This window comes from Danio rerio, chromosome 1 (genome assembly GCF_052040795.2).
Source record: "Danio rerio strain M-AB ecotype USA chromosome 1, GRCz13ab, whole genome shotgun sequence".
NCBI lineage: Eukaryota > Metazoa > Chordata > Actinopteri > Cypriniformes > Danionidae > Danio > Danio rerio.
In genome coordinates, this window is record NC_141021.1 from 10,243,815 (window position 1) to 10,269,212 (window position 25,398).

The following is a 25,398-nucleotide window of genomic DNA, read 5'->3' on the forward strand; positions in this document are numbered from 1 at the left end:
AGACAGACAGACAGAGAGACAGAGAGATAGATAGATAGATAGATAGATAGATAGATAGATAGATAGATAGATAGATAGATAGATAGATAGATAGATAGATAGATAGATAGATAGATAGATAGATAGATAGATAGATAGATAGATAGATAGATAGATAGATAGATAGATAGATAGATAGATATAATCTATCGCTGTACTGGTCATATTATAGTAAAATGCTTTCTTTGATGGGCTGTTAAATATATGTAAACTTAACATCTATATATCAAAGGCAAGAAAAATAATAGTAAACAGAGAACGATGAAATATATTGACGCGCTCATATAATGTGTACGGGCGCCGAGCGCGTTCACGTGAGAGTATGTACGCTTTTTGCGTGTCCAGTCCGCCTGTGGGAGCGAGTTTAAGTTGAACAGCGAGAACAGCGCCTACTAGAGTCACAGAATACGACGGTCGCAGAATTTGGTGTAACACCGGAACTCGAAGCTCGACCTCTTGCTGTGAGGTAACATAACCACTGATCCACCGTGTCGCCTGTAAGTTTATTTATATAGAGAAATATTTTGATGTTTATGCAAATGGAATAATGTGGGAAAGCCCTGGGGTGTCTTTCACCAAGATACAATCGCAGCCTCAAGCAACCGCACTTGCCAAGTGAAAATGCTAATAATTTAGTGTTTGTTTAGTTTACTTCGGTGACCGCAAAACGAAAGCAGTCAGCTGTAGTTCATTTAATTGCTATTGACTTGATATTTTTGAAAATACGTCTGGTTAAATTACCGTCATTGATGTGCAGGAACCCAAAACTGGTCGTTCATTTGTGAAATAAAACCAAATCTTGTTGCAAATCGATATCGCTCTGTGGTTTCTTGGAAATCTTTGTAGTGGAACCAGTTCAGCCCAGTTCTTCGAAAGAGTGCTGACTTTTTTGTTTGCATGGGTTATTTTTTTAAGTAGCCATCATAGATCATTATCACTGTAAAATGTGCAGACATACATATCTACACAGAAGTCATACCTGTAAATATGATCATTTTGTTTTTATGCTGGTGGATTTTTAAGATTTTTTTCCCTTTTTGTCCTCTGAATCAAGCATTGGTGTGTGCACATGCTCCAAACTAAATAAATATGCCTATATGCCCTAGCATTTGAACTTGTACACAAGTGTGCCATTAAAAGCACACGAATACCAATGTTGGGGAAAGTTGCTTTGGAAAGTAATGCACAATATTGAGTTACCCCCAAAAAAAGTAACAAGTTGTGTTTCTTTTTTTGGTAAGTAATGATTTACGTTACTTTTGAGTGACTTTTGCGTTACTTTTTATTAACTGACCGAGGCTTGATCTCTTTCAGAACTTGTTTTTTCCTTCCTTTTTAATCCTTTAACCCTGCCCCACTAAAAAAAAAAAAAAACTCCTAATGTCACTATATAACACACTCAATGCATTTTTTCTTCAACACATCCCATAGTTCCAAAATTATCAACCTCTACCAAATGGATGATATGTCAGTTTATATTATATTTATTATATATTATATTATATGATATGTCAGTTAGAATATTTCAGATTCTCATTTAACATGTTTTCTTATTTTCTTATATACAATAAAACCAAAATCAAGTGTAGTAGGTACCCGGGCTAGCTTAACAAGCTTTTACTAGACTTAGAAATATCCGTGCAGGAGTGTTGAGGCAAGCTAGGGCCAAATTTTGCAGGGCACCAGCCCTCCAGGACCGAGTTTTGTGCACCCCTGCCTTGGTCTTTAAATATCCCTTAAATCTAAATTCTATTATTTTGCCAAAAAATAAATATTAAAAATATAATTAATAATTATAACAAAATTTAGACTGGCATCATGGCCAAGACAAAAGAAATTAATGATTAGAATTTAGTAATTAAAACTATTAATTTAAAATGTTTTTCAAAATCATTCTTGTCTCTGTTAAACATCACTCAGAAAATATTTTTAAATGAACTAAATTTCTACAGAAGGGCTAATAATTATGACTTTTTGACTATATACAGTTGCAATCAGAATTATTAATCCCTCTTTGATTTTTTTCTTTTTTAAATATTTCCCAAATTATGTTTAACAGAGCAAAGAAATTTTCACAGTATGTCTGATGTTTTTTTCTTCTAGAGAAAGTCTTATTTGCATTTATTTCAGCTGAAATAAGAACAGTTTTTTAGTTTTGTTTATTTTTCCAAACATTTTAAGGCCAAAATTATCAGTCCCTTTAAGATATATTTTCTATAGTGTACAGAACAAACCATCGTTATACAATAACTTGCCTAATAACCTCTGCCTAGTTAACCTATTTAAGCCCTTAAATGTCACTTTAAGCTGTATAGAAGTGCCTTGAAAAATATATAGTCAAATATTATTTACTGTCATCATGGCAAAGATAAATTTAATCAGTTATTAGAAATGAGTTATTAAAACTATTATGTTTAGAAATGTGTTTAAAAAAAACCTCTCTCCATTAAACTATACATTAAAAGAAATTGGGGAAAAAATAAATAAGGGGGTCTAATAATTCATATTCCAGTTGCAACTGTATTATAATTGTATTGTGATTATGATGTATTATCTCACTACACCTGATTTTTATAATGCACAATATTAAATGTGTACCTGATACACTCGCCTCTCTAATACTATAGTTTATGTTTTTGCTCCTATACTAGAGCTGTTGTGTTTATTCCTCTCCTGCAGGCTTGCACTTAGTACTTTGAGTTCTTGAGTTGATCCCATTGTAATAAAACAATGATTTCTGCAAAAAAAAAAAAAAAAAGCTCAATGTAAACATAATAGCTAAACTTGAGCGTTTACAATCTGCATTTCGGCGCTACCTGTTTAGATTAATGTTATATTTTAGTCACTTACCATCAAAGTAGAAAAGTAAATACCAAGCTAGTAAATTTTAACTTGAGAGATCAGAGTTGTAGAGAGAAGCAATGCCCCCTTGTGGCAAATGTACAAATCAAAGGCGGGAGAGACATTCCATACACAATATTAACAAAGGTAAATATATTGTGTAGGAGCATTATATTTAGTGTTGGGCAAAAACTAGACGCGATAATCCAAAATAAATGTTTGTGTTGACATTAAACCATGTGTGTGCGCTGTGTAAATGTATTATGTAAATATAAATAAATGCATGTCTTTGAGAAAATATTTATTTATATTTAGATATTTATTTATATTTTATATATATATATATATATATATATATATATATATATATATATATATATATATATATATATATATATATATATATATATATATATATATATATATATATATATATATATATATATATATATATATATACATACCAATTTATGTACAAATTTATGTATACATTTATGTATTTAGGTTTAATTTATAATTAGTTTTGTATACTTTTTGTTTTTAATATGTAATATGTGTGTTTGAGCATCACATAATAAATAGCACACACACATTGTCAAAACAAATTTTGGATGCAATCAATCTTTTCCCAGCACTATATTAGAGATTACGGCCTATTAGAAGTTATGCTGACAGAAGTAAAAAAAAATAGTTTTCCCACATATTAGTAATTTGTAGTAAATAATTTAGTGTTTTTGAACCAAACAGTACTTGAATTAATCTGTAATTGTGAGATTATAGTTGTAATATGTACAAACTGCAGAATACTGTCGTTTTCTACAGCTATACTACAATACACCACAGTTTACTGTAGTTAAATCTACTACGGTCTAATACAGTATTTATTACAGTTTATCAGTTCAGTAGAGTTCGTATGCTGTAGCATTCATTAACAGAGTGCATTTTATAATATAATAGTACTACAGTAAAATATACTTTAGTACAGTATGGTTAAAAAACACCATAGTATTAATTTTAGATTACTATCGTATTTAATAATTTTTTGGTTTAAAGGAAAATTTAAATTCAGCACTCGTCAAGCATCTTCACCCTTCACCCTTGTGTATTACTCCGCCCACATGCAACAACCAGAGGTCACGCTACAGTTTGACATATTGCTGCTGTTGGACATCATAATGTACTTTTGAGGCTTTTTAGTTGAGACTGTAGTTGTTTAGATAGCAACTATGCAGTTTAATTATAAAGATAGGGCCTATTTTGTTAATTTTAGATAGCACGTCGGCGGCCATTAGCCTCTATCATTGAGCTGAGCAAAGACGGTTGACGTTGTCTATCCACAAGATGGCGACAGAGACGCATAATAAGCCCTTAGAGGAGGAAAAACCCAGCGTAATTTTAAACTACAGCTGATTAAATCATTATTAAACAGGTAAGTGGAGATCTCTCTCTTTTGTATGTTGCGGTGTTGTATTTATACCATAGTAATGCAGAGCTAGTGTTTCTTCCCAAACTGATAAACTCCCAGTGAATGGTTATGTTCCTTATACAGCATCAATGTTATGATGTAATTAAAATAAAATCAGTTAAATAGACTTTGGCATTCATTTAGTCGCTAAACGAGATGAAAAGCCATTTACATGCACGCGCCAGTCAGAATTAGCAGGCTAGTGCAAAAGCTCCATTGAATATACTGGGGTAAAATAAATGTTCATATTTTAAAGACATGGCAGAATAAAATGTTATTTAATGCAGTGCTTCTTGTACATTCCGAGACCCACTTTAAATCAGATATCAGTCAGGCAGTGGAGATCGCTGATAAAGAAAACAGACCTTAAATCCGCTGATTTACAGTTCACCTGAAGCGCTTGACCCAGGCATGTGACAAATTAAAAATATTTCTGCATACTTCTGCACATACCCTATCGTAGTGCATCAAGTGTGAGATGGGACTCACATATTAGCAATGTCGTTTTTTTTTTTTTTTTGGCCACTTTTTGTATAACACTGAATTACTTTTTGTTTGGCCATCTGTTTCTAATGAGCCCTGTTACTGCAGACTAGTTCAGTAAAAAAAAAAGAAAGAAGGAATGCCAACATGTGTTTAATGCTTACTGTGTATACTGTTTACTGCTTTGGCTGTTTTTGCGGTTAATTATTGTGATCTCCTGATTAAAACAGAGAAATAGTAAGAAATCTCTGTAGACTGATGGCATTCAAGCCGTTCAGCCTTATAATCTTAAAATGTCAGCAAAATCACCTGTTTTGTCATCACTTTAGACATAACGCTAGAGAATCATTCAAATACTAGCTAAAAGTGATGTTGGTGAAGCAGCGACGGTTTCTGCTGTTCTGACCATCAGCTGCAGATGTGAATGAATGTCAGAAGAAGTTGGTTTCTCTTACAAAAGGATTATGAGACTCAAAGCAGTGCAATGTGGCTGTATATCGTCACTTTTGGCGGGACTGGGGGCTCGGCCAGTGGCCTCGTGCCATTGCACGCTTCCCACCAGTGCCAATATCTAGCCATATCGCACTGCTATGAGTGTGATATTGCTCATGTACAGTATAAATAACTCTTTGAACTTTCCTGAACCCCCAAAAAACCAGCTGCTTACTATCAGAACATGCGGCTGATACGTCTTGTTTTCTTTTCCCATAGGGATTAAAGGCGGGGGAAAGGGAAGATAATACAAAGAGATATAACAGGTTTTATCAGTTTAGTGTGTCTTTAGCAGTGATTGTGGGAGGTATAAATCAAAGATGTTTCATCATTCATTGCCAAAGAGCTGAGAAAATGTAAGCAACTCCCTTTTACACGCTTCTGATTAAAAATATAATGTGCAACCCACGTGGGCATTTGTTTAAACACACTCCCACTTACAACAAACACATTTACATTTATGCATTTTGCAGACACTTTTATCTGAAGCAACTTGTAAAAAAGAAATGGTGCAATTACTCCAACACTACATTCAATTGCAGTTTTATTAGATAAGCGGATAAAGAAACAAAATTCTGAATAGATATTTTCATTTTGTAATGGCTTATATATTATATTTTATTATATTATATTATATTATATTATATTATATTATATTATATTATATTATATTATATTATATTATATTATATTATATTATATTATGTTATATTATATGGAGGGGACACGGTGGCACAGTGGGTAGGAGTTTTGCCTCATAGCAAGAAGGTTGCTGGTTGGAGCCTCAGCTTACCCAGTTGGCATTTGTGTGGAAAATGTTCTCTCCGTGTTGGCGTGGGTTTCCTCCGGGTTCTCTGGTTTCCTCCACAAGTCCAAAGACATGAGTTATAGGTCAATTGAGTAAGCTAAATTGTCAGTGTATTTGTGAAGGAGTGTGTTAGGATGTTTCCCAGTGATGGGTTGCAACTGGAAGGGCATCCACTGTGTAAAAACATATGTTGAATAAGTTGGTGGTTCATTCTGCTGTGGCGACCACTGATGAATAAAAAGATTAAGCCAAAAAGAAAATAAATATTATGTTATATTATATTATAATTTATTATTATATGTTAATTTATTATCATATTATATTATATCACATTTTTTATATTTTACCAATTATTTATTTATTAATATTGCATTAAAATTATTATTTAGTAATAATTAAAATTTAAAATAATATTATTTAATATAATACTACAGCTAAATGCTTTCATTTTGCCGTCACCGAAGTAAACGAAACAAACACTCAGATTTTGTGGTAAATTATTAGCATTTTCACTTGGCATTATTAATTAAATACTAAAATAATATTATTTATTGTTTTCATAAATAAAAATATTAATGCATATTGCATTTCTGGATATTCAGTTAGTAAAGATTACAAGTTTTAAGAAAAAAAGACACCTTTCAAAAGTGAAAAGCATGCTCCTAACTTTGCATGCTCCTTAAAGTCCTAACTGTGTTTGCAGTTTTTTTTTTCTTTTTTCTCATTTAATGTTTGTTTAATTATGACAGTAAAGTCTGACTTAGACAAAAGTCTTGTCACTTAACAGAAATAATGTACAGTATAGAATATAAAGTCCTGCTGCAGTGGAAAAAGAATTAATATTGTGTATGACTCCCATGAGCTTGGAGTACTGCATCCATACGTCTCTGCAATGACTCAAATCACTTATTAATAAAGTCACCTGGGATGCCAAAGAAAGAGTACTTGCAGGACTCCCAGATTCATCTTCAATGCCTTCTTTTTCATCTTACCCCAGACATGCTCAATAATGTTCATATCTGGAGACTGGGCTGTCCAATCCTGAAGCACCTTGACTTCTTTGTATAAGAAGGATTGCTATCCTGCTGAATAATTTGCCCTCTCTTGTGGTTTGTAATGTAATGGGCAGCACAAATGTCTTGATACCTCAGACTGCTGATGTTGCCATCCACTCTGCAGATCATCTCCCTATACTAAATGTAACCCCAAACCATGATTTTTCCTTTACCAAACTTGACTGATAACTGTGAGAATCTTGGGTCTATGTGGGTTCCAATAAGTTTCCATTTTTCCAAATGATCAACTAGAAGTCAAGTAATTATTTGTTGCTCTTACAATTTGGTTCGACGATCAAGACTTGTGTCAGGTAGTGTAAATCATATGAATTCAAATAAAAATGTGTCTTCAAATTCTGTTTTTTTTTCTTCTACATTACTTCTCTTTTCACAGATCACTTTTACTTTTTATTCTCTTCCCTTCTGTCATCTGACTTCACATACCTGTATGCGATGTTCAGTCATGGTTCAGTCGGTGGATAAAATCAACCCTCTGCATTCTTTTTCTCGGTGAATATCTTTGTTTCACCTGTAAACTCAACAACAGATCACACCGTTTCAGTGCTACATAATGATCTGATAGTAAAAAGAAGAGACGGACCATGTCAAGAATTAAAATTAAAATATGAATGCTGACAGTCATTTTTTTTCAATATGACAAAAGTGTGTTTTTATGCATGACGGAAATGCTATTTTAAGCATTCAAGAGTTAATCTTGCTCTCTCTCTGTCTTTCAGGTTTAATAAGTGCAGAAAAAACACACTACACAAAGGCAGTTTTGTTAAAGGACTCTCTGATTAATGGATCTGAATGGAGAAGTGATGCCAAGGCATGCAGAAATAAAATACATTGGCCAGTGACAGCGGTTGCAGTCAACACAAAGGTAAAGCTCATTGAAATGCCTGGCCGGGCCTGTTGTAAAATTGCTGCTCAGTAAATTGGTTTTTGACGAGCGACGGGTTTCCGATGGTCAGATGCTGGAAGAATCACGAGAGACTTTTTTTCTTCAGAAGGAGGGAATATTTAGGTTGAGATATTCCTGATCCTTTCACTGGCAATAGCAAAATTTTCAAAACCTTTGATATTTCATAATATTAAATCAAATGTGTGAATATAAAATCAAAATATCTTCTGTGTAGGGCCAGACAGAATCTGCGGACATTTTTTGCTATTTCTGCGCAGAATTCTGTAAAAATCAGATGTATGCAGAATGATTATGGGAGTATCTAAAAACTTTATATATGAAATAAAAATGATACATTTTTTACTTTTCTGTAATGTTTACAATGCAAATCCAATAGATTCACTTATTTGGTAAACAAAGCAAGTCTCTCACATAATACATCTACTAAAAGACATAAAATATTACTTTATGAACTGTTTTGTAAATAAATCACGTGAACATTTTTATATTAGACTGAAATTTTATAACCTGCATAAATATGCATTTACACAAGTAAATAAATAGACTCAGATGGGCTAAAAGTCTATGGAATTCCATGTGGCACACAGATTCCATGTAGCCCTACTAATATGTTTGTGCACTCCTGAAACAACTTACTTAAACTGTAGTTTTACTATAATTTTAGTATAAAGTATATTATTAAACACTTTTTGGAGTGTGAAGGATAATCAGTACTTTGTGACCAAATGTTTTCATGTTGTCATAAAATGGCATATTTTTGTGTGTGTGTGTGTGTGCGCGCACACACACACACACACACACACACACACACACACACACACACACACACACACACACACACACACACACACACACACACACACACACACAGTTGGAATCAGAATTATTAGCTCCCCTTTGAATTGTTTTTTCTTTTTTAAATATTTCATGTTTAACAGAGCAGGGAAATATTTATACATATATATATATGGCCGAAGCAGTGGCAAGAAGGTCGCTGGGTCGCTGCTTTAAACCTCGGCTCAGCTGGCATTTCTGTGAGGAGTTTGCATGTTCTCCCTGCTTTTGCGTGGGTTTCCTCCGGGTGCTCCGGTTTCCCCCTCAGTCCAAAGACATGCTGCAGGTGAATTGGGTAGGCTAAATTGTCCGTAGTGTATGAGTGTATGAGGGTGACAGGCCCAGACGACAGGCCGGCCGGATTGTGTAAAAAAAGTCCTTATCATATGGACAAGTCTAAATGGAGGACTTGTTTCAAAGAGCCGACCCCGCAACCATACGGGACTAAGGCCAAAGAAGAAGATATTCGTATATATATGTGTGTGTGTGTGTGTGTGTGTATAAATTAACTGAATGACATGGTAAATCATGGTCAAAATGTACGAGTCATTATTTTTTGCTGACATAATAAGCAACAACAACAAAAAAACTAATTTAAAGCTAAATTAGAAATAGACACTATTTGTTTTGATGTTTGACATGTATTACAAAAAGGTGGTGAAATATGATGACATTGCTGATGTCCTCATTTCTCAAAAAGCTTATAAATCGCACCAAAATAGTTTTTTCAGAAAGTAAAAGTGTACAGTTTAGGTATAGAATGGGGTTAGGGCAATAGAAAATACAGTTTGTACAGCAAAAACAATGGAAAACGATGGAATGTCCCCAGATTTCACAAAAACAAATGTGTGTGTGCATCATGTGCAATGTTATTACTATAGTTAATTACACTCTTTTAAAAAATGATTGCTGTCTTAATTGTTTTAGTTGAGCCAAATTAGCTTTTCTAGTCATCTCAACTTATGTAAACTGACTAAAAATATAAAGTTAAACTTTACATAGCTTAAAAAAATGTAGTTGTAACCTGATTAACTTAAGTTACAGTAACATAAAAACATTCCTAGTCATGACTTCTTGTCATACCATCTTTTACAGTGCATGTAACATGCAACAAAATGCTGAGGTATGCAAGGTATCCTGTACAGTACAGTTACAATGGATGTCTTTGTTTCAGGTTTTTCTGCACTGCAGAGATCATCTTTCATTTTCTTTTCCTTTTTTAAACATTAACATCTTGAAAAGCAAGAACAAAACACACCTTCCTGTTTTATCCGACCATATAATTGTCAGAGGAATACTTTAATGTGGAGGAAGAGAAACATGTTCCTGTCTTTGTGCCAGCGGATGTGATTTCTATAGGAACAGTGGTGTGTATACAGTACAGATGTGAGGTTTGTGACCAACATAGAGTTAAAAAACGGGAGTTCCCAGAGAAATGGTCAGATTTAAAATGTAACATCCGCTCGCTTCATTATTATTATCAAGTAAAACGATAAAAAGTTCAAATATGTATGAGTAAGAGAATGTTGCATGTAGCTCATATCTTCCCCTAGATGGGGCCGTTTGTGTGAAGTCAGTGTATAAAGGTTTGTTTATTTTTTTGTGTTGGATTACATTACAAGATAATGAAGTGAAAGAGAAATCAAGAGCGGAGACAGCTAATCGACTCTATCAGACATCAAATAATTTACCTTTATTAAAAAAAACAATTGTGAACAAAAACATTTTAAGTCTCACTTTCTGAAATGCATATTTCTACTAAGAACATCTTAATATGTAATACATCCAATACATACAACGTACCACTATAAAATAACTGAAAAGATGATACTGATATCAACAGCAGTGCCATGTGGACAGTGGTTTACATTCAGAAAGACAGACAATACCATTCAAATGTAACCAAGTTGTTAGATCCATCATAGAATCTAAAAAGTACCAGCATGACTCTATTAAAAGGATAGTTCACTCAAAAATCACAATTTGGAAATTGTTAATGCTGTTTCTCACTGCAAGTGCAAGCAGTGCAGGCGCAGTGTGTATTTAGAGCAGAAGCAGCGCGCAGCCGTTTACCTTTCACACTAGCTGCGTCTGCAGCGCGCATTTGACTTAAAATTGAGTTTCAAACTAGATTGACTTTAAGTTACAATTGAGTTTTTAAACCAGCTTAACTTTGAGTTACAATTGAGTTTCAAATAAGCTTAACTTTGACTTACAAACAAGTTTTAAACCAGCTTGACTTTGAGTTACAATCGGGTTTCAAACCAGCTTAACTTTGAGTTACTATCGAGTTTCAAACCAGCATGACATTGACTTCTGCGATGTTCAGGCTTCGCGCTGATGCGCTGCTTCTGTGTGCAATATGAAAGCTCTACTCTGTTAACAAGGACACCGAAAAAACATGCTCTGCTCACGCACTGTTTGCGCTTGCAGTGTGCAACAGGCTTTACTCAAACTCAAGTAGTCTCATTTACACATACTGCATAAACAACACACACATTCATATGCTAAAAGGGTTAGTCATTTAGTTTGAGTTACAACTAAGTTTCAAACCTGCTTTACTTTGACTTACAATCGGGTTTTAAACCAGCTTGACTTTGAGTTAAAATTGAGTGTCAAACCAGCTTGACTTTTAGTTACAATCGGGCTTTAAACCAGCTTGACTTTAAGTTACAATCGGGTTTTAAACCAGCTTGACTTTGAGTTAAAATTGAGTGTCAAACCAGCTTGACTTTGAGTTACAATCGGGCTTTAAACCAGCTTGACTTTGAGTTACAACCGAGTGTCAAACCAGCTTGACTTTGAGTTACAATTGAGTGTTAAACCAGCTTGACTTTGAGTTACAATTGAGTGTCAAACCAGCTTGACTTTGAATTACAACCGAGGTTCAAACCAGCCTGACTTTGAGTTACAATCGGGTTTTAAACCAGCTTGACTTTGAGTTACAATCGAGTGTCACACCAGCTTGACTTTGAATTACAATTGAGTGTCAAACCAGCTTGACATTGACTTACAATTGAGTTTCAAGAATGCAGATAACCATGCTGTAACCATGGACCCTAAAAAATACTATAAACATTGACTTTGGTGGAATTTTCTTTTCTATTAAGCATGTCAGGGTTACAGGTTTCCAGCATTTTTAAATATATCTTAATTTTGTTCATCAGAATAAAAAAACACAGGGTTGAATCAACTTGAGAGTGAGTAAATGACAAAATTTCCACTTTTAAATGAACTATCCCTTTAAAGCAATCAAAGTCCAATTGTGCTAACCTTTCTGTGTATGTCGGATCAAACCGTTTTGTAGTGCTTTCTTGTGTTAAATCATAGAATAGTTCAAACGATCATGACGGACATAAATACATGTTTTTAGTTCATTGCAGAATCCTATGAAATGATCAAGAGCTGCAAGTAACTTCAGGATCTTCATACTGCATAAACAACACACACATTCATATGCTAAAAGGGTACAACCATATAAATTCCTTAAGTTTTTTGCTCACAGGCAAATGTGGAATACTATCTTTCCCAAAACTCTGCACTACAGCCCGTCTTGCAAGTTCCTGTAGGGTTTGCGGGACATCCCCTCGATACGGCCTGCTCAAACTTTTTTTCGGAGATGCGATGTAGTATCCAAGCAGTCCAAAAATGCATGAAAAAGTGTGTTTGCTACCTGCTAAACTGAAGCTTTCGTTCTTCAGCAGCACTCGAACACTGGTCGGGCCTTCAGGAGCCCGATAGCTGAGCGTGAAGAAAACGTTGGCCTGCATGCTGTCCCGAATCAGGAACGTCCCAAGGGGAAGATTCGCCAGTCTCGCATGAGCTTCGTCCACATCCAAAGGGCCCCAGTAAAATCCACTGTGAGTCAAGTAAACCACAGCCTGTTTGATAAGATTGCATTCCTGCTGGTCCCGGAAAGGGTGAAAGTGTGTTGGTGGGACGGAGCAGGGTTTCGGAGGCTCTGCGGATTTGGGTGGTGCATTTGTATGGCCGTTGTCATTGTGATGGACCATTCTGAACTGAAGCCCACTCATGACATTCCTCCATGATCTTAAAGCATAGACGATTGATTCTGTGCAGACTGTGTGTAAAAAGGACAAAGAGTTTGAAACATCAGATAAAAGCTCTGATCGAAGACAGTACAGATGATTTTAAGTGTGCACAAATTGTCATTTTTTTTATAGCGAAAAGGTCTATTTATATTGGGATGATGATCAAAAAAGGTTAGTATTAGTAGTATTATTAATGACTAGTACTATTAATTTATTAAAATAATTAATTAATATTATTACTATTAATTCATAAATGAATACTAATCATTTATTTTGTATTATATTACAGTAAACATTTTTTAAAAAGGCAAAGAGTCTCCTCTTCTACACTGTAAATAATGTCTGTTAATTAACAGTTTCCGTATGTTGTGATTCAAGGGTTTTCTGTTTATTTATGATTGTAAATCGCTTTATGGGATGTTGATCTCTTCTTCTCAACTTTTGATGTTGAAAATTCAACTTTACAGTTTAATAAAGTGACTTTTATTTTAGTTGTTTGAAATAATATAAATTTATAAAAAATACTATAAAAATATACTGAAATAAGTCTGTAAAGTAACAGAAAATGTACTGAACTGAAATATACAACACAAACCCAGACAATATTTCACTTTTAAAACTTTTAAAAATGTTAATAAAACTTTTGTTTTTTTAACTTTTCAAGGTTAAAAGTTTCTGGAAGAAAGATTAAGATCCTGTAATGCAATTTAAAAGCATAAATAAACAGGGAAAAATTAAAACATGAATGACAAAATACGGAAACTAACGCTGTAACTGCTAATTTACAGATATTTTTCCAGTGTATGAAGATGACACTCAAAAAATGAAAAAGAAAAAAGATTTTAGTATTATAATGATTATTAATACAAATAACAACAGCAAAAATACTAGAAATATTGCTAATAATATTATTAAATACAATAACAAAAATTACCTAAAATTATTTGTTCATTCATTTGCCGATAACTTTCATATTTACACTCCGGGTCAAAAGTTTGGAGTCAGTCTGAATATTAAATGTTTTAAAATAAGCTTCTCCTGCTCACCAAAGCTGCATTTATTTAATCAAAAATACAGTACAAATTGTAAAATTGTGAAATGTTATTGCAGTATAAAATAACTGCTCAAATAATTAAATTTTTTTAATTTATCCCAGTGATTTTAATGATGAATTTTCAGCTTCATTACTCCAGTCTTCAGAGTCACTTGATCCTTCAGATCAATCACTCTAATATTATTATTATGATTATTATTATAATTATTATGATTATGGTTATTATGATTATTATGATTATTATTATTATTATTAATGGTAACAGTAATAAAATCAATAATGACTGGAGTAATAATATAATTTGAAACTACATACAATAAGAAATCAGTTATTTAAAATTTTTATAAATTTTTAACTTTTTTTTTTTTACATTTATTAAATGCTGCCTTGATGAACAAAATCATTTTCTAAAAAAAATGAAAGAACTGACCCAAAACCTTTGACCGGTAGTGTATATTATTATTGTTAATAATATTAATAATAATATATTAATGTTTATTTCTGCCCATGTAGTAAAAGTCAGAGTTATGGAAATCCGATCTGTCCCTGTAAAGGAAGTCAACATTTATCAAGAAAAGTATGTTAAAAATTAAGTTTAAATGTTAAAATAATATCATAAAACATGTTTGAAAACACATATTATACACAGGTAATTGTTATAAAAATGAAAATTAAATTTTACAGATACAATTTTTTAAAATAATTCAACGGTGACAACTAATTACGTAGACTACTCAAAGTGAAAGCATTTTCACACTTTTTACTAGATGCTCTTTTGCTGAACTATATATTTTTATAGGAATAAATTGGAACAAACTATTTATAATATAATTTTAGTGAAGAAACATTAGGAAACCATGAGGTTATAAAACCTCATATAGCCTATAGCCACAAGCTACAAGTTGCTGTGGACTGATTTGTAAGTCGATTTGTATAAAAGTGTCTGCTAAGTGGTTGGATGTACAATGCAAATGTAAAACTCAATGTTATTTAGAATAACTTAGCACGAGTTTTACAAGCCATTTTTAGCTTTAAAAAATAACAGATCATGTATTTTAAGCACATCCAACGCCCAAAACTATCCTAAGTTGGTTGGCTCTAAAAATTAATTGAATGGCACTTTCTAGACAAACGCCTTGGATTAAACTGTTAGCAGAAAAAAGTGAAGCACCGTTGCCTTCCCTCAGATTTATCAGCACGTATGTTTACACGAAAACATCATGACACACATCAAATAAAATGAAATCGTTTCTCCTGTGAATCAAGCAAAACAATTTCAATATTCAATGTCTGTCACACTCTCATTTCGAAATAAACCTTGGGGCTCCAGTGAGAAGGCTATCATAAAGCGGTGTCATACTGGAATAACGTCACGGTGAAATTAAAGGTGACAGAAACACCTCCAGTCTGGTCTCAGATCAAAAAAAGCACTCGCCAACTTACCGCAAATGTAGTTTGATGTTGACTAAGCCAAACTTCTCTACGACTGTCACAAGAGTTCCTGCGATGCTTCATTTTTGGTAGCGAATAGGCTGACCATTATAACAGAAAGCGAAAGTTCTGAATAAAAGGCGGTCTCTCATGTGGAATAGCCTTTGTTTTCCAAGAACTGTCAAGAGTCTGGATGGAGGAAGCTTGTCTCCCTATCCATGAACGCGACTAGCATCTTATTTACCGTACATCCACCGTTCATCCAAAGCGCAACGCGTCAAGTGAAATCCTAGATGTGGGAATGAATGTGGATGTTGGCTCTCAGCGCTCTCATCATGTGCAACTGTAAATTTCAAAATGGCGTGGATCTAAATAAAATATCTAAACCCCTGTTATAAGCAAGTGGTTGCGGTGTACCCGCTATAATGCACTTCAGATGTGGATTATTATTATTATTTAGCCTGACGGTTTGTGAACAGAATAGTTTCGCTTTCGCTTTTGGAGCGCTTTTACTTTAAATCACGTGATCTTTCTCAACTCATCTCGCATTACAACAGGTTAACTATTAACAGAGTTTTATATTTAATCATAAAAAATGGATTAAAATAAGCTACAAATCTAAAAAACACAAAGGCGTGCTAATGCACATGAGAAACATGATTCTTGAATGAACAAAATATCTTGAGTATTGAAAACTGCAAGATCCAAACCATAAATATAACAACCGATCATCATATATGCTCCAGTAAGATTTAAATAAGAATAATTATAATGTCTTCTTTTTGTTGTAACTTGCACGTTGAATTCTTAAATATTTTCAAATAAAGCCCTTTGAAAATATTTGAATAAGGAAAACAAGCTTTAAATGTTGGTTGCAGTCATGATGAAAGCATCCATATATACAATCCTGAAGTTAAATTATTAGTAATAATAAATAAATAAACATTATGGTCAATTATGCATACAGTTATGACTGTAAACAGATGCTGCGAGGTAACATTTCATTCCTTAGATGCTTTTAAGATCATTAATCATACCATCTCTAAAAACATCTGACATTTTTAGGGATTTTATAAAGTTTAGGTAATTTGTTTTGCATAAGAAAATTCAAATATATTTACCAAATACATGTTTGCTTTAAATATTTCTAATAATTAATCAATTAAATATTACTAATTATAATTTAAACAACAAAAACAAAACAAAAAATGCTATGATTTTCATGGAAAAAATACCTTGCACTTTACTGCAGAATTCAACGAGTTTCCACTTGGAGGAGATTCCAGTTTGAGATGAGCCTCAAAATCCACAATAAACTGAAACCAACAGGCTGTTGTTGCAAAGCCCCTACACATCCACCTAAAGAGAATCCACTATAGCTGGTGTACTTGAGATCTGTCTTTTCATAAAAAAAAGCACACCACAAACCACCACAGACCTGTATACAGGTGCTTTTTCATTTCAGTTTCGCTTATAGTTGACCCCTGTACAAGGATGCATCACATTCGTGTGCAAATACTTTCAAATGTAACCTGAAGATGAGAATAAAATTTGTGTATCACTCTAAAATGCTAAATTTCCAGCTAATTTGGCTCAAATGTGGACAAATCCAATCATTTGGTTACATTTAAACAATTTTAAATAAAACTTTAACCCAGTATTTGGGTTTCCACCAAATTTGGGTGGAATCAACCAAGGATCTCTTACAGAGTTTATCATTTAGTGTAAAAGAGTTTTGAAGAAATTGGATTGTTAAAGGAAATGGGTAGTCGACAGTCATGTGTTGATTGACATAATAATGGAGACTGGTGGACACTTCTAAATAATTGCTCTAATTCAACATTCACTTTCAGAATGATGCGATCGTGATAAACTAATCAGCCCGAAACAAAAAGCAGAATAACATATTACAACAGCACCATTATTTCTGAAATCATTTCTGAGCATTTCCATTTACAGGAAAGCTTCCCATCTGCACTGCTATAGTTTCACTAACCTAAAACCCACAGCTGTTAAAAGAACCACCTAATTTGCCTTATAAAACAAAGCTCTTCCAAGAAATGGACTTCACACTAAGCTCACACTGCACTCTACTGGCTAATCTCTACAAGGAGTTAAAACAACAACCATTCAAAACAATAAATCCTCTAAAAAAATATGCATTTTATAAATCTTTATCCATTTGCATTTCATATTTTAAAAGTGACATCATGATTTTTAATCACAATGTCAAAACTGGACCTTCTAGTTGATTCATCCACAATCTTATCTCAACATACAATCAACAATGACGTGCAGTTAACGCCAACATGTTGCTGTTTCATCACAGCTTTTGGTTACACTTTATTTTGATGGTGATTTCATGATATTTAAGCAGAATGTCAAAACTGGACCTTCTAGTTTGTCATTCTGTTCATCCACAATCACACTGTAAAACCCATAAAGTTAAGGTAACTCAAACCGTTTGAGGAAACTGATTGCAACAAACCATTATAGCTAAAAAAAAACTGTTAACTTAATCCACTTGAGTAAGCAAAGCAATTTAAGCACAATAAAACCCAATACATGAAGAGAACTCAAACCAACTGAGTACTGTAAAACGAGTTAAGGCAACTCAAACCATTTAAAGAAAACCAATTGCAACAAACCATTTGAGTAAAAAAAACAATCTATATGGGTACTGTGAACTTACTCCATTTAAGTTAAATTAATGAGGTATTTAATTAACTCTTCAATACTGAGTTCAAATAAGTAGAATTAACTTTTAGTCAATTTTGAGTTAACAACACTCATTTCATTTGATAAAGCTGACTGTTGGGTTTTACAGTGGATATCTCAACATACAATCAACAATAATGTGCAGTTAACGCCAACATGTTGATACTGTTTTACACGGCTTTTGGTAACACTTTATTTTGATGGTGATTTCATGATATTTAAGCAGAATGCCATTCTGTTCATCTACAATCATATCACAACACAATCAACAATGATGTCCAGTTAACACCAACATTTTGCTACAGTTTCATCACAGGATTTGGTTCCACTTTATTTTGATAGTGATTTAATGACATTTAAGCAGAATGTCAAAACTGGACCTTCTAGTTGGTGCACTCTCAGAAATAAAGGTACACGAGCTGTCACTGGGGTAGTACCGTTTCCAAAGGTACAAGTTTGTACCTTAAAGGTCCATATTAATACTTCAAGGGTACCTAAAAACTACAAAAGTGTTCCTCTTAAATGTTTTAGGTACTAATTTATACTTTTGAGGTACCAATATCGACCCTTTAGGTAAAAATGTGTACCTTATAAAAAGGTACCACCCCATTGACAGCTCGCATACCTTTATTTCTGAGAGTGTAATTCTGTTCATCCACAACCATATTTCATCAATCAACAATATTGTGCAGTTTACTACAATCTTTAGCTACTGTTTCATCATGACTTTTGGTTACACTTTATTTTGATGGTGATTTCATAATATTAAACAGAATGACAAAACTGGACCTTCTACACACACACCAAAAAAAAATATTCAAAGACGATTCCTTGGATTTACAAATTTTTTTCACTTTAAGTGGTTGTAAACAATTTGTTTGGGCTGAATTTAAACAAACAAATTAAGTTGAACATTATTAAATTTAATTCTTTTGTTTAAATTCAACACAAATAAATAGTTTGCAACAGTTCTGCATGCAACACTTTTTTTTGTCATTCTATTCATCCACAACCATATCTTCATTTTTCTATGTGAAGCTGCTTTGACACAATCTACATTGTAATAGCACTATACAAATAAAGGTGAATTTAATATCTTAACCGCATAATCAACAATAATGTGAAGTTTACTGCAATATTTTTCTACTACTGTTTCATCCTGACTTTTGGTTCCACTTTATTTTGATGGTCCCCTTTAGAAAGGTAATTTCATGAAAGTTAAACAGAAAGTCAAAACTGGATCTAGCATTGAAAGACTACAAATTTTAAAACTACTTATTTAAAATGAAATGAATCAACACAATTCTTGAGTCTTTTGGTGGGACAACTTAATTGTTTTATGTTCAATCCACTTAAATTTGTTTAAAAAAATTAAGTTAACTTAATTTGTGTTGGGACTACATGAAGAAATTGTGAGGAACCCATCAGTCTTTACAGTGTATGTTCACAGTCTGTGTTGGTTCACACCCATATCACAACATCCAATCAAAACCAGTGCGTATTTCTTGCTCAGCTGTTGCTACTACTCTTTCATCACAGCTTGTTTCATTTGGTAACAGTGCATTCTGAAGGTCACCTTTAGAGTTTCTATTATGTAAAATCTGCAATCACAAGTAAAGTAGCAGTCATGAGAGAATTAATGGATTTTCTACTTAATATTTAAAAAAGTTTTATCAATATAGTCCCACAGCAGACACTCTCTGCTGACTATAAGTGGTTTGCAAGTACATTAGTGAATTTTAGTGACATTTCACAAGCAAAAAGGCCCATTTTTCAAATAAGTCAAATTTACAAAGAGCAGCTCTTATAAATCAACTTATTTGTACAACCAACTTCAATTCAGGCAAAATATAAGGTGAATTTGTGAATTAACTATTTAAATTGTAAAATTGCACAGAGCAGTAATTACAACTATCCCTTGAAGCAGTATTTCTCAACCACGTTCCTGAGGAACACTAACACTATGTTTTATGCGTCTGTCACACCCATTACAGGTCTTTCAGTCTCTGCTAATGAGCTGATGATCCGAATCAGGTGTTTTTGGTTAAGGCGACATGGAAAATGTGCAGAGCTGGTGGTCCTCCAGGAACGTGGTCGAGAAACACTCCCTTAAAGGAATGGTTCACCAAAAATTTTTTAAACTGTTATATTTTACTTACCCTTCACTTGTTCCAAATCTATTTGAGTTTCTTTCTTCTGTCAAACACAAAATGTTATAATGACTTCCAAATGAATGGCTAATATTTACCAACAATCTTTAACTCTTTTGTGTTCAATAGAAAAAAAGAATTTTATAAAGGTTTGAAACCACTTGATGGTGAGTAAAAAGTGAGTAATGGTGAGCAATATCCATTTAATCCTAACTTTTAATGTCAACTAATCCTCCACTAATACTCTAATGAGAGTTAGTTGACAGATTGAGCACATGTGAAATTTCTGTATTGAACTTTTGACCCTCATGTGAAACTCCAGATCACACAAGTGTGTGTTGAAATGTCAGGATTTCACTCTCATAATTGCACAGACCAACCGTAAACGTGACCACACTTTAACCCCAACCTTAAAACTCTAAAGAGTTATGACATGCTCGCAAATTTGCATGTCGGAAGTAAACAATAAGGAAACATGTCTGGTGAACTTCTGATTACACAAATTTATATTTGAAAATGTTTGCACATTCTGCAGAATATAATGTCATACATAAAGTGCCCTGTTTTAAAACAAAACCAAAACAAGTTATAACCAATGCAATCTCACAGCCGCTTGTAACTCTTTCTAATTCATATTAACAATAGGCATGGGACGATAACCGTTTTCAAAGTTTACCATGGTTTGGAAAAGCCAAGGTTTTAAAACCGCAAAAAAAAAATCTGTTATACTGTTTCTAAGGTGTAGGTAATCATTTTTTGTTTTGTTTTTACATGTTTTTAACAAATGCTTTATTTAGTTTTTTAAGGCAACGGTATCTCCCGTAGAAAAGGACCCTTCACATATAAAAGATACTGGTCAGCACATGATTCAGCAAACATTTGAGAAACAAATCGCTTATAAACCAACATCCTATGCTGCTATGTGCATCCTGTGTGCAATGCACGTGAACGGTGCAGCGGCTTACTTACTTTATATCCAAAGAAAAGAAAGATATCCAAAGATGCCTTTTCAAGGTCAATGATTTAATTATTTAGCCTGACATGTTTACTACTCCAAATTATTTTAAATGTTTTTTACAATATAATATCTTGTGTTCAACACCCAGAACCCTGAAGAACATATTTGAGAGAAGTAATCACAATACCGTCATACCGTGATATTTTTATCCAAGGTTTTCATACCAACAGAATCTTTTATTGGCCAACTTTGTCGCAATTTTACAGATATTTACTGCAAAAACAGCCAGTTCAGTTCAGTACAGTTCAGCACTGTAATATGCATTGCATTGTGGGTCATTTTAAACTTTTACAGTAACTTACTGCATATTAGGAATTTGGGGTATTCTACTGTAATCAAAATAATCAAGTACTGCTACTGTAGTTTAAGACAAAACTGGCCACTTGGTTTGTACTGCTAGAGTAAAAAAATAAAAAATAACAGTAAAATACTCTAAAAAAAAAATTTAAATTTCTAATTTTATTGCAAAAAAATGCATTAAAATGGCATTTTACCATAAAAATAAGTTGCAGTTAGGCTATTTTACTGTAAAATGTAATTGCGGTAGAGCAACGCCACTGTAAAACACATTTACAGGTAAGTTACAATACAGTGAATTTGTACAATCTCATTGGTACATTTTAGTATGATTTGCTTATCCTTCAATGAGGTGTAGGATAAGGGGTGGAGTTTGAGGACACATCCCTTTAAAAAATTCATTAGTTTTCATACTAATTAAATTGTATGAATGTCCCTATCGCACATTTTTTGACTAAAATTTGCATTGCAACTACACGCCAATTACTTATCATTTGAGTATTTGTAGACTGCCTGCTTAATATCTGCTGATACTGACTATAAGAAACTTTGCAAGTACATGTCAACTTACACTAACCCCAACCTAACAGCTTACTTATAAGCAAATAAGAATTAGTTGGAATGTAGATGCAATGTAACTTAAATTCAACAAAATGTGTTAAAGTGACCATCAAAATAAAGTGATACCAAATTTATATATATAAATAGTCAACAGGATGTCAAAATGGGGCCACAAAACTAAAGCGCAACCAATCCATTTTTAAATTAAAAAAGTGTGCATGATAAAGAAATGCACATCTGGTGCATATGTAGAAACATAAGCTTCATTAAACATGGTCCACACATGTAGCGATCATAAATAATTTACTGTATTCTTAACCCTCAAAACTTTCCATTTGCAGTTTATGAGGAGGCAGATGCTGTTTCATGCTCCTTCTTCCTGCTGCGTCTCAGCATGAAGGCAGCAGCTGTGAGTGCAAGAACGCCATATGTGGCAAGAACAAACTGGAAAAGGGAATAAGTGGGAGAAAAAAAAATGACATATTATTATACATAGTGATGTGAAAAGAAGACATGGTCTACTGTTGTCTTTGATCATACGGCAGTCTGACATGCTCTTAAGAATGTCAAAAATATGATCATACATTTCTGCGTCCTTGTAAGGTGTAGCTGTTAAAATGTTTCCTCCATCCTGTCAGTTCCTTCAGGGTTGGCGAATCAATCCCAAAGAGCTGTCTCTGTCATGAAAAGACATTTTTCTAAATATAAGAATGTCACTGTTACACCACGTCCAAAAAGCTGAGAACAGTATTTAAGTCGAAGATGACTTCATTTCTATTTTTTTTAAACATCAGAATGTGTCCAGTCAGAAATAAAGACAACCCCAAACAAAAATGTCTATTGGACTAACAATAGTTTATATAACCAAAAATATTTAGATCACAAAAACATTTAGGATCACAGTCTAGCCCAAAAATACTAATAAATTGACAATATTATTAAAAGATTTACCCATATGTACATAAACATAATAAGCAGCGGACATTAACTTAGTAAATTAACATTAACTGTTTTTGTTCGTTCTTTCCAAGTATCCACATTTTACTGGAGAACTTCCATTTCAGGAAACTTTCAATTTTACGTAACGGAAATACAAAGAAAAGTACTGTACTGTAAACTGCATTTCTGTTCCTTATTACTGTGAAATGGAGAAACCGTCATCGTCCACTCAGACACTGATGCTCGTAATTGACGCCACAACAAGTAGGCTTCACTACACCAAATTTTAGGACTTCTTATTATAAAATAAAAAAAAAATTTAATTAAATGATATCAAAAACATTCATTTTTTGATGTTTTATCGTCTAAGTGGGGGTTAAGATTATTAGGCTTATTTGAAATTGAACTATGTCAAAATAACACAAAGTAATGACTAATGGCTATCCATTTGGCTCACTTCTGTAGCACATGATGGATATAAAACTAGTGCATGTTCCTTTTTTAAGTGTTAACTCATTTTGCCCTACAGTATATGGGAAGTTTGTTTTACATTGTGTGTTCATATTTGTTAGCGCACATTGACATTCACTTTACATTTCATATTTTATTTTTGCAAGTTTTCTTTTATTTTTCACTTGTTTAAACCTTAAATTGTTATTAATACTTATAGGTGTATACTTTGACTAACAATGAACATAAGAGAAGCATTTTTATTATGTATGTGTTTGTTTGTAATAAAAAATCTATAATTATAATTATATAAATCTATACAAATCTAAAATATTTGTAATGTTAAAAAATATATTAGCGCATCCAAATAATAATAATAAATGATGATAAAAAATTAATAATAATTAAATTAATTAACTGTTAAAATTATATAAGATTTAGGCATCACCAGTTTTCTGATACAGGCTTAGATTTTAAATCTCTGTTTTTGAGAGCAGGAGGATACATTTTACATTTATTTTAAAAATGTAGCCTATTTTTTAAATGTATTTTAATTAACAATTTAATTATTACGCTTATATCTAATTTTTGTATTGTAACAGGATGTTATATTCAGGGGCACCCCCAAGGGGTGGCCAGGGCCACCCTTTTGTAAACTCTGACCACCCCAATAGGATTTAGTTGTTGATGTTATTAATTTAAATGTACTAACTTAAATTCACAATATTTCAATCAATAAACAAATAAATTAGTAAATAAAATGCAGCCACTAAATTATTGTGGATTGATCAGTGCCACCGACGTAGCTGATTCACTGAGATTGCACAAATTTTTTATTAAGAAATTATTATTTTTGAAATGAAAAAGTTGTTTTATCTGATTGTAAACCACAAATCCAAATATATATATATATATATATATATTATATTGTTATTGTTATTTTGCTGGTTGATTTAAAAGGGCCAGAAATCTCAATTTTGTGGGTGTATCTTGCAAAAAGGCACATCATTAGACGAATATGTATTTTATATATAATATATACATTGTATATTATAATGTGGACAAAAAGGAACATGGATAAATGATAGTATTAGGGTCTGTATAGTAAGTGTGTGTATGTATGTAGTAATGCCTTTTGTTCATTTGTTTGTTTTCTTAATTCATTCATTATTTTAGACATGGCGTATATTGCATGTTGTACAATAAAAGTATGTGAAAAATAACTTACCTATTGATTTTTATTTGGTATGCACGTGTACTTGCCGAATTATATCAAGGAATAAATTACAATGTTTCAAGAGTAATTCATGGAATTAACTTAAACTTCATTATTTCATTTACCAGAAACAAAAATATAACATTACTCATTATTCACAATATATACACATTTCATCACTTTTTGTGTGCTACCCCAAGATTTAGTGTGGCCTTACTTGGCCACCCCTAAGAACATTATCTGAAGGAGCCACTGGTTATATTATGATTTGTCTACCTTTACTTCGGTTACAAGATGGCCAAAACTTGACAGCGGTATCCGTGTCTTCACCGGGGAGGTCGGCATGTCTGCACAAGCACACAAATATACACTATAATGTTAGGCCTAATTTAAAACGTTTTCTGCTGCATAACAAACAAAGGACTACGAAAATCTTACTATGCGTGTCTCGAAATGTAAGTATTCCCTCAACACTCGCTGTGACACTACACCACACCGTGTTTACAAATGCTCCGGTTCTACAGCTGTATTTGGTTTCAGTAATTGTCAGCTCAACATCCAATTAAAACC

General features: G+C 33.0%; 3 protein-coding genes across 7 annotated transcripts in view; 1 reads left to right on the forward strand and 2 right to left on the reverse strand.

The window, feature by feature from the left end:
* Positions 1–433: 433 nt before the first annotated feature.
* tlr2 (toll-like receptor 2) overlaps positions 434–25,398 on the forward strand; it is a 33,461-nt gene continuing 8,496 nt past the window's right edge. For 2 of the 3 annotated variants that reach the window (XM_087235366.1, XM_087235367.1), the window contains exons 1-3: positions 434–536; positions 7,921–8,066; positions 12,647–12,802. The gene's annotated coding sequence lies outside the window, so the exon portion shown is untranslated. Of the gene's footprint in view, positions 537–7,920; positions 8,067–12,643; positions 12,803–25,398 lie in introns of all 3 variants that reach the window. The other variant, XM_087235365.1, reaches the window with a different exon arrangement.
* Positions 12,359–12,990, reverse strand: socs1b (suppressor of cytokine signaling 1b). Its single transcript, NM_001252630.1, has one exon. It carries the CDS (start codon positions 12,974–12,976, stop codon positions 12,395–12,397), a length of 582 nt encoding a protein of 193 aa, NP_001239559.1. The 5' UTR covers positions 12,977–12,990; the 3' UTR covers positions 12,359–12,394.
* On the reverse strand, positions 18,361–25,366 carry si:ch73-191k20.4. Of its 3 annotated transcripts, none has more exons than XR_015475448.1 (5): positions 25,267–25,366; positions 25,105–25,175; positions 22,808–22,900; positions 19,000–22,667; positions 18,361–18,594 (listed from the first exon to the last, which is right to left on the reverse strand). XR_015475448.1 is itself a non-coding variant. In NM_001446989.1 (4 exons), exons 2-4 carry the CDS (start codon positions 25,171–25,173, stop codon positions 22,566–22,568), a joined length of 264 nt encoding a protein of 87 aa, NP_001433918.1. In that variant the 5' UTR covers positions 25,174–25,175; positions 25,267–25,366; the 3' UTR covers positions 19,235–22,565. The 3 variants fall into 3 exon arrangements, 1 of the variants encoding a protein (NP_001433918.1); XR_015475449.1 differs by having other exon boundaries at positions 18,361–18,616; NM_001446989.1 differs by lacking the exon at positions 18,361–18,594 and having other exon boundaries at positions 19,235–22,667.